This window comes from Ailuropoda melanoleuca, chromosome 12, assembly GCF_002007445.2.
Source record: "Ailuropoda melanoleuca isolate Jingjing chromosome 12, ASM200744v2, whole genome shotgun sequence".
In the NCBI taxonomy this organism is placed as follows: Eukaryota; Metazoa; Chordata; class Mammalia; order Carnivora; family Ursidae; genus Ailuropoda; species Ailuropoda melanoleuca.
The window spans coordinates 36037058-36045059 of NC_048229.1; the positions used below are offsets into that span (position 1 = coordinate 36037058).

Sequence of the window (8002 nt, forward strand, 5' to 3'; positions counted from 1 at the left end):
TGGCTCCAGCACTCACTTCTGGGATGCTCTTTCCCTGCAGACTTGTCTCCTTTGAGCCTCTATTTTCTCATCTGTAAAAAGGGGATAGCAGATGATAATTTCCTCACAGGACCGCTAGGGGAGTATTTATTAATTTACAACAGCATTTATATTTGTGTACTTGCTTTGTGCCAGGTGCTGTACTTACCAGTTTATACCCCAACTCTTGTGAGGTGGGGATCATCATCATTCCCTTGCACAAACAAGAAAACAGGCACAGAAAGACAAAGCAGTGAGTCCAAGATCACACATCTGAGTTGTGTAGATTTGAACTCAGGCCCATTTAATCTAAAGTCTGGGCTTTTGGTCCCTACAGGGTGATATAATTTGCTTTTGAGGCTGGGGGTGTGAAAGAGCCAGAAGTTGAGAGTATTTTCTCTAAATTGGATCATGTCCTCCTCTGCTCAGAACCCTCCATGGTTCCCATCCCACAGGGTAAAAGCCATAGTCTTCACTGTGACTCACTATCCCCTAAGGGACCTGCCTCTAGTTACATCCCAGACCTCCTCTCTGTCTTTCCCTCTCACTCACTACGCCCATTGGCCTCCTTGCTATTTCTCTGAGATATTTTCCACCACAGGGCCTTTGCACTGGTTGTTCTCTCTGGCATGTTTTTCCCTCAGATATTCCAGTAGCTCCCTCCCTTGCCTCTTTCAGGTCTTTATTCAAATGTTACCTCCTCAGTTACCTCCTCAGCGAGGTCTTCCCTGACCACTCAAAATCTGTTTAAATTTGGAGCGTCTGAGTGGCTCAGTCGTTAAGCGTCTGCCTTCGGCTCAGGGCGTGATCCCGGAGTCCTGGGATTGAGCCCCACATCAGGCTCCTCCGCTAGGAGCCTGCTTCTTTCTCTCCCACTCCCCCTGCCTGTGTTCCCTCTCTCGCTGGCTGTCTCTCTGTCAAATAAATAAATAAAATCTATTTAAACTCAAAATCTCTCTACTCCTTGCCCCCCTTCCCTGGTTTATTTTTCTCTTTAACATATGTCGGCTCATTAAATATACTTATTTTTTCGTTTATTTTGCCCCTCGTTGGAAGCGAGCACCAAGAGAGTAAATATTTTTGTCTGGATTACCCCTTGTTGTGTCCCCTAGAAAAGCATATGATAAGTGCTTAGTAGGAAATTTGGAAAGCATGACTTTTCCATAAGAAATTTCTCTCACGTAATAGAGCTCTTGTTCTCAGGTCTTGTGCCAAGCTCATTACAGACACTATTTCACTGCATCTCTTTCTCTAACACGGAGCAAGACAGGATCCACAGCCCCGTTTTACAGATGGAACACTGAGGCTCAGAAATCTGCCAGCTTCTAGCCTTTGCTTGTAGCCTTTGATATGACCTCATAAAGGGGAAGCATGTAACACCGGGCTTGGCACTATCAGCCACAGTCCTGTAGGGTTAATTATTGTCATAGGTGCTTTTTATATATTTTTGCCCCCAAGGGTGAGCTGTCACCCAGCTCCTGAGTCAGACCCTTACGTCTGGAGGGTGACAGGGGGTGTTTTGTCCTGAAGTTGAGTCATATGGGAGTGGGGCATTGGGCACAGACCCAGGGCTCTAAAGTGAATCATCTCTTCACAGACCGGTGAGAAATCATAGCAGGAGCCCCCTAACAAATCATACAGGCTGGGAAGATGAAATCCAGAGAGTTGGGGCTCTTCTGAGGTCATAGCACAGGGACAGAGACAGGGAGGTCTGACTTCCAACAAAAGGGGTTAGACAGTTGGGGTGGGGGGAGGTTCTGTGAGGAAAGTGTCACAGCCCTCCTTCCCCCAGCGGTGGGAGAGACGCCCCAGCCAGCTGCTTCTATTCCAGACTGTGAGGAGGGTGAGTCAGCCTGTTGTGGGGGGAGCAGGCTTTAAGCCTGCCTGCCCTCCCCCCGCCGCCCAAACACACACCCAGATGGGCTGGGAGCTGGTTTTCTGGGATGCCAGGGCTCCTGACTCAGCACTGGGAATCTTGGCTGAGTGTGTTCTGGGAAATGTCAGGCCTACAGGAAACAGAGGGCTCCCACTCACACCATCCCGCAGGTGGGCGGGGAGCAGAGAGAGAGAGAGCAGGGAGTATGAGAGAACAGGGGCCCAGTGTGCAAGGGGTTGAGTGTGAGGTTTATGTGTACGGTAGAGTTGAGAGTATGAGAAGGAGAGTTGACAAGCAAGGCAAGGGAGTTTATATGTGCAAAGGAAAAAGCTGGGTGCAGGGATGTGTGTTTGAAGCAGAGGGTGGATATGCAAAGTGGAGGGGGTCCCAGTGCAAGGGACATGTTTGCTGGGAAGATGTGCGTTCAAAGGAGAGACGTCCAGTCCGCTGGGGGTAAAAATAAGCAGGTTGGCAAGATATTCGTGCAGAGAAGAGATGCGGAGTTTTTACGGATGTTCGCAAAAAAGGCGGTGTGGGGAAAGGAAAGGTCTGCCACGCACACGCCACTGTGAGGTGAGTGGAAGGGCATAAAAGGGCACGTGTGCGGCCCCCGCGCGGCGCCCGCGGTGCCCCAACTATCCCAGCAGGCCCCAACGCCCACCCTTAGGCCCCGCCCCCAGTGCCGCCCCTCACGCACAGCGGGGCGTGCTACGCGCCAGTCAGTGAGCTGCTGCTCTTCCATTGGCTAGCTGACCGGAGGGGGCGGGCGTGCAGAGACTCCCGGAAGCGCAAGAGGTTCCCGCTTGTAGCGGACCCGGATCCTGGGAACAGTGGGTGCTTAGCAACGGGGGGAAGTCCCCAGTAACCGGCCGGGGGGGGGGCAATTGTGGGTGCCTAGCAACAGAAAGGAAGGCGGTTCCTAGCAACGAGGGGGGTCAGAGGAGTGAAGAGGTAGCCCTGGAGGGTCTGTGGGTGTCTAGCAACGGGGGAGGACCCTAGCAACGATGCGGAGCGGGACAGGGCGAAAGTGGGTTTTGGGAGGTGCGCAGGAAGAGCTCTGGGATCCTAGCAACCAGAGAGGGAGCCAGGAGAAACTGGGGGAACTATTAACAGGAAAGGAAGTCTTTGGTGGGTGGGAATCTTAGGGTGAACACAGAGGAATGTGAGGTCTTAGCAAAGACAAGGGCAGAGCAGAGAGGTCAGTGCCAACTCCTACCCGAGTAATCCCTCCCATTCTCCCCCAGGCAATGTGGCTGGAGGTGGGGGGCTTACTGCGGGGGACCTGTGGACAGCTGGGACGGACTGTTGGTTTACCTTGTGGGGCCCTGGGGCCTGGGCCTCACTGGTGGGTAAGAGGCTGGATAGGGGTCTCCAAGGGGGAAAGGCTGAGGGAGGTTTTAGGGTGTAAAATGACAGGCAGGGATCCAAAAGGGCCACGCAGATCCCATGTCTTCTACTCCTTACCAATGTCCACTTTTCTTGCAGGGGCCATGTGGGGGTTCTTGGGCCCAAATGTTTCATAAGGATGGGCCTGGCAGAGGCCTGGGTGAGGAGGACATTCGCAGGATACGGGAAGCCCGGAGCAGGAAGACCCCCCGGCCCCAGGTATCACTGTCTCCCACCCACCTAGCAGCATCCCCTGAAGGCAGCTGGCCTCCTAAGCTTGGGGAAGGGTATGGTGGCAAGTTGGGGTTGGACTCCCTGGGTGCTATGCTCCCCTTCCCACCCTCAGACCTTCTCCCCATTTCCCAGCTCAGCGACCGCTCTCGAGAACGCAAGGTGCCCGCTTCGCGCATCAGCCGCTTGGCCAACTTTGGGGGTAGGTGTGACTGTGGGAGATTGTGACCTAGATCAGAGGAGGCCACGTTTACAGAATTAAGCAAGGGGGAGAGGGTGAATCAGAGACAGGGAGAGGAGTGAGAGATGGAAAGAGAAGGAAGGCAAAGGCCTACAAAGCCAAGAGAAATAGAGAGGAAGGTAACATTTGTTGAGCATTTGGAATGTGCAAGGCCCCATGTACACTTGATCTCTCTGCACTGAATTGATGAGTGTTAGTTTCTACTCTATAGTTGAGGAAATGGAGGCGAAGGGAAGTGAAGTGACTTGACCCCAGATTATGCAGCAGGATTGTTCACACTTCAGGTCACAGTCTGCATGAAATAATTCAGGGGGTTGCAACCAACATTAAAAAGAATAGAATGGGGGGCGCCTGGGTGGTCAGTTGGTTAAACGTCTGACTTTGGCTCAGGTCATGATCTCAGGGTCCTCGGATGGAGCCTGAGCTCAGCTGGGAGTCTGCTTCCTCCTCTCCCTCTGCCCCTCTCCCTGCTCGTGCCTCTCTCTCTTTCTTTCTCTCTCCCTCTCTCAAATAAATAAAATCTTTTAAAAAAAGAAGACAATGGAGGGGCGCCTGGGTGGCACAGTGGTTAAGCGTCTGCCTTCGGCTCAGGGCGTGATCCCAGCGTTGTGGGATCGAGCCCCACATCAGGCTCTTCTGCTGTGAGCCTGCTTCTTCCTCTCCCACTCCCCCTGCTTGTGTTCCCTTTCTCACTGGCTGTCTCTATCTCTGTCAAATAAATAAATAAATAAAATCTTAAAAAAAAATAAAATTAAATTAAAAAAATAAAAGGATACAATGGAAAATATGGGTGTACATGTAGAATAAAGGAAATATCTGTTTCATGAAACATATATATATATCTCTAGTGTTATAATGCATATGTCTTCTTTAGTGTGCATCATGGTTCAAAAGATTCACAGTATGAAAAGGAAGTTAAATACACTGGTTAGAACTTTGACACCAGGCTGCCCGGGGTTCAAGGGGTGATTCTGCCTCATTCTCACTTTGTGACTCTGGACAAGTTACTTAACCTCTCTGAGCCTCGGTTTCCTTTTCTGTGAGGACAAAATGAGTTAATGCATATAAGGCACCAGGAATGGTTCCTGGCATGTAGCAAGCATCCAGAAAATTCCAGGTACGATGATTTGCAGAGATGGTGATTGTGAAAGAGGCAGAGAGACTCAAGATGTCTTTAGCAACAAGGAGACAGGAGGCAGAGGAAATCAAAGCCAGAGGGATAACTTCAAAAGGAGGGACAGAGAGAAAGAGGCGTGAACTGATATGCCAGGTGGAGGGAAGGGGGAAGACGGAGATAACCAACTTAGACAAGGAGAGGTGAACATGAAGATGAAGTGTGGACAGAGAAATGGGTGTCATAGGAAGACAGACCCAGAGGGGATCATTTCGGGGCCTTCTTACTCTTTTTTTTTTTTTTTTAAAGATTTTATTTATTTATTTGACAGAGACAGAGACAGCCAGTGAGAGAGGGAACACAAGCAGGGGGAGTGGGAGAGGAAGAAGCAGGCTCATTGCAGAGGAGCCTGATGTGGGGCTCGATCCCAGAACGCCGGGATCACGCCCTGAGCTGAAGGCAGACACGCTTAACCGCTGTGCCACCCAGGCGCCCCGGGGCCTTCTTACTCTTAATCACACACTAGAATCTTCTGGGATGCTTAAAATATATATATGAATTCCAAGGCTCATCTCAGGCCATAGAACCTCGGCCTTGTATTTACGAAACCTCCTCACATGGCTCAGATGTGCAGCCAGGGGTGAGAACCGCTGACCCGGGAAACAGACGTGGACACAGTGATGGAGAAAGAGGTAGCCGCACCTCGAAGGGAGCCCCAAGGAGGGAGAGAGTAAGAGACTGAGTTGGGAACAGAGACAAGCAGAGAGTTGCCAACAGAGAGCTGGGGGACAGATTGCTTAGGGAGAGGCTGAGAGCAGACAGGAGGTCGAGGGACAAGGCCTGGGGGGCAGGCAGGCACCCAAGCTCCTCTCTCACTCCCCAGGACTGGCTGTGGGCTTGGGGCTGGGAGCGCTGGCTGAGGTGGCCAAGAAGTCCCTGCCAGGAGGACGTCTGCCATCAGGTGAGTAAGGGAGCCACACTGCCTGAGTTCAGACCCTGGCCTTGCTATGTGCCCTGGGCTGAGTGGCTTCACCTCTCTGAGCCCAGTTTTCTCATCTGGAAAATGCATGATCATGTACCCACCTCTCAGGGTCATCGTGAAGCCGCCTGTCATGTGAGAAAAATAACTGGAGTTGAATTCCTAAAACTCTGAGCAGGAAAGAAAAGCTGAGAATAGGAGTGTCAGGGAAGGGGAAGGGTGTCTGTGAACAACAGAGAGAAAGACGTGTGTGGAGATTAGCACTGGGGGCTAAGATTCCCCAACAAGCCTGCATCTGGAAGCAAAAGTGGGGCTGGATATTTGGGGTGAGAAAGAGACCAAGGCTATAGTAACTGACAGATGCAATGTGTGACCCATGATTGGATGTCAGCTTGAGAAAAATAACTATTAAAGACTTTTGGGGACAACTGGGAACATCTGAATTTGAACTGAAGAGCAGATAGAATTCTTGTTCATTTTCTTAGGCACGATGATGGCACTGTGATTGAGTAGGGGAATATCCTTATTTTTAGCACAGGTTGTGTGCAACTACATGCAAATGGGCCTGCAAAAAATAAGGGCGAGGGTTTGGGCACATACACACAGATAAATTATACAGGTAAGGCCGAAGGTGAAAAGTTTGAATCGGAAAAAAAAGAAAAAAGTTTGAATTGGAGATGTGGGTATCCGTGATGCTGTGCGTGTGACTTTCCTGTTCATATGGATTTTTTTTCTTTTTTTCAAAATGTTGGGTGTAAATGGAGGATTAGGCTTGCGGTAAGGCCAAACTGAGTCTACACCCTGCTTTGCCACTTCTGTGCTGTGTGACCCAGGGCCAGGCATTGTACCTCTCTGAATTTCTTGCTTCCTCACCTTGAAAATTGAGGCATGGGTAGTTCTTACTTTTTGGCTAATTGTGGGGATTCAGCCAGAGAATCCAGAGACNCCCCTCGGTCCGGGCCCGGGGCCCGCCCCCGTCCGGCCGCCCCGCCGGGCCCCCTGCGCCCGGCCCAGGTCGCTGCTGCCCCGGCTGCCGCCGCCGCCCCCCTCGCGGCCCCTCCAGCCCCATGCGGGCCGCTCCCGGTAGCGCCCCGGCCTCTGCCTCGCTCAGGCTCCCCCGGCACGGGCAGCGCCTCATGCCCGCTCCCTAGGTTCGGGCTTCGACCCGACCGGGCCCCTCCTGCCCCTTTAAATCCCGCGAGGGGTGTGGCTGGGGAGCCCCGACTCGCGGGTTCCGGCCCTCTGTGTCCTGCCCGTCCGGCCACGCAGGGGTTAACCGATACTCTGCCCCCCCACCGGGAAAGCCCTGAAGCCCCGCCCCGGACGTGACGCAGAGGGGACGAGCCTTGCCTGGTCCCGCCCGCTTCTGTTGGAGGGGGTGGTCTCCGAGCGCTCCAAGCTGGTACAGGTTGGTTGTGAGCCACCGCGGTCCTGGCTGCAGGCTAGTGGGGCCCATTCCTAGACCCCCGCAACTAATCCGACCTTCCTACACCCTCCAGTGACCAGTTTAGCCTCCCTGTAATCCTCGGTGACGAGTCCAGCAGCGCGCCCATTCTTCAGTCAGAGCCTGGACTGACTTTCAAAGACTTGGAAATCCTACTGACCTGAGTTCAAGACCCGCCTCTGCCACTTAACTAGCAGCGTTACCTGCAGTGTGTGACTGACTTACTCCTTCCTTCCTGCCCTAGCCCCAGGCTCAATTTTCTCACCTGTGAAATGAAGATACATAATATTGTTTCAGAAAATGTGTGTTCGATTGCCACAAGAGCCAAGCATTTTTACCAACAGGGATATTGAGGCCCAGAGCCGGGAAAGAATTTGTCTAAAGGCAAAATGAGGTTAGATGAGGGGCAAGCCAGGACCTTAACTCTGAAGCTAGGATGCCTGGCTTGAGATCTTGGCTCCAGCACTCACTTCTGGGATGCTCTTTCCCTGCAGACTTGTCTCCTTTGAGCCTCTATTTTCTCATCTGTAAAAAGGGGATAGCAGATGATAATTTCCTCACAGGACCGCTAGGGGAGTATTTATTAATTTACAACAGCATTTATATTTGTGTACTTGCTTTGTGCCAGGTGCTGTACTTACCAGTTTATACCCCAACTCTTGTGAGGTGGGGATCATCATCATTCCCTTGCACAAACAAGAAAACAGGCACAG

At 52.0% G+C, this 8002-nt stretch overlaps 1 protein-coding gene across 3 annotated transcripts; it reads left to right on the forward strand.

Moving 5' to 3' along the window:
- Window positions 1–1999: 1999 nt before the first annotated feature.
- Window positions 2000–6756, forward strand: LOC117795270 (atypical kinase COQ8B, mitochondrial-like). 3 transcript variants are annotated; one of them, XM_034639239.1, is made up of 5 exons: window positions 2012–2467; window positions 3139–3243; window positions 3380–3499; window positions 3647–3713; window positions 5750–6748. In XM_034639239.1, exons 1-5 carry the CDS (start codon window positions 2390–2392, stop codon window positions 5833–5835), a joined length of 456 nt encoding a protein of 151 aa, XP_034495130.1. In that variant the 5' UTR covers window positions 2012–2389; the 3' UTR covers window positions 5836–6748. The 3 variants fall into 3 exon arrangements, with proteins under 3 accessions (XP_034495132.1, XP_034495130.1, XP_034495131.1); XM_034639240.1 differs by lacking the exon at window positions 2012–2467 and adding an exon at window positions 2649–2724 and having other exon boundaries at window positions 5750–6745; XM_034639241.1 differs by lacking the exon at window positions 3139–3243 and having other exon boundaries at window positions 2000–2467; window positions 5750–6756.
- Window positions 6757–8002: the final 1246 nt, after the last annotated feature.

Excerpts from the sequence above, each read along its gene's own strand:
- LOC117795270 (XM_034639239.1), top strand. The coding sequence starts at position 2,390 with ATGCGGAGTTTTTACGGATGTTCGCAAAAAAGGCGGTGTGGGGAAAGG. Across the intron at positions 3,500-3,646 it reads GGAAGACCCCCCGGCCCCAG|CTCAGCGACCGCTCTCGAGA; the intron begins GTATCACTGTCT and ends CCCATTTCCCAG. Across the intron at positions 3,714-5,749 it reads CCGCTTGGCCAACTTTGGGG|GACTGGCTGTGGGCTTGGGG; the intron begins GTAGGTGTGACT and ends CTCACTCCCCAG.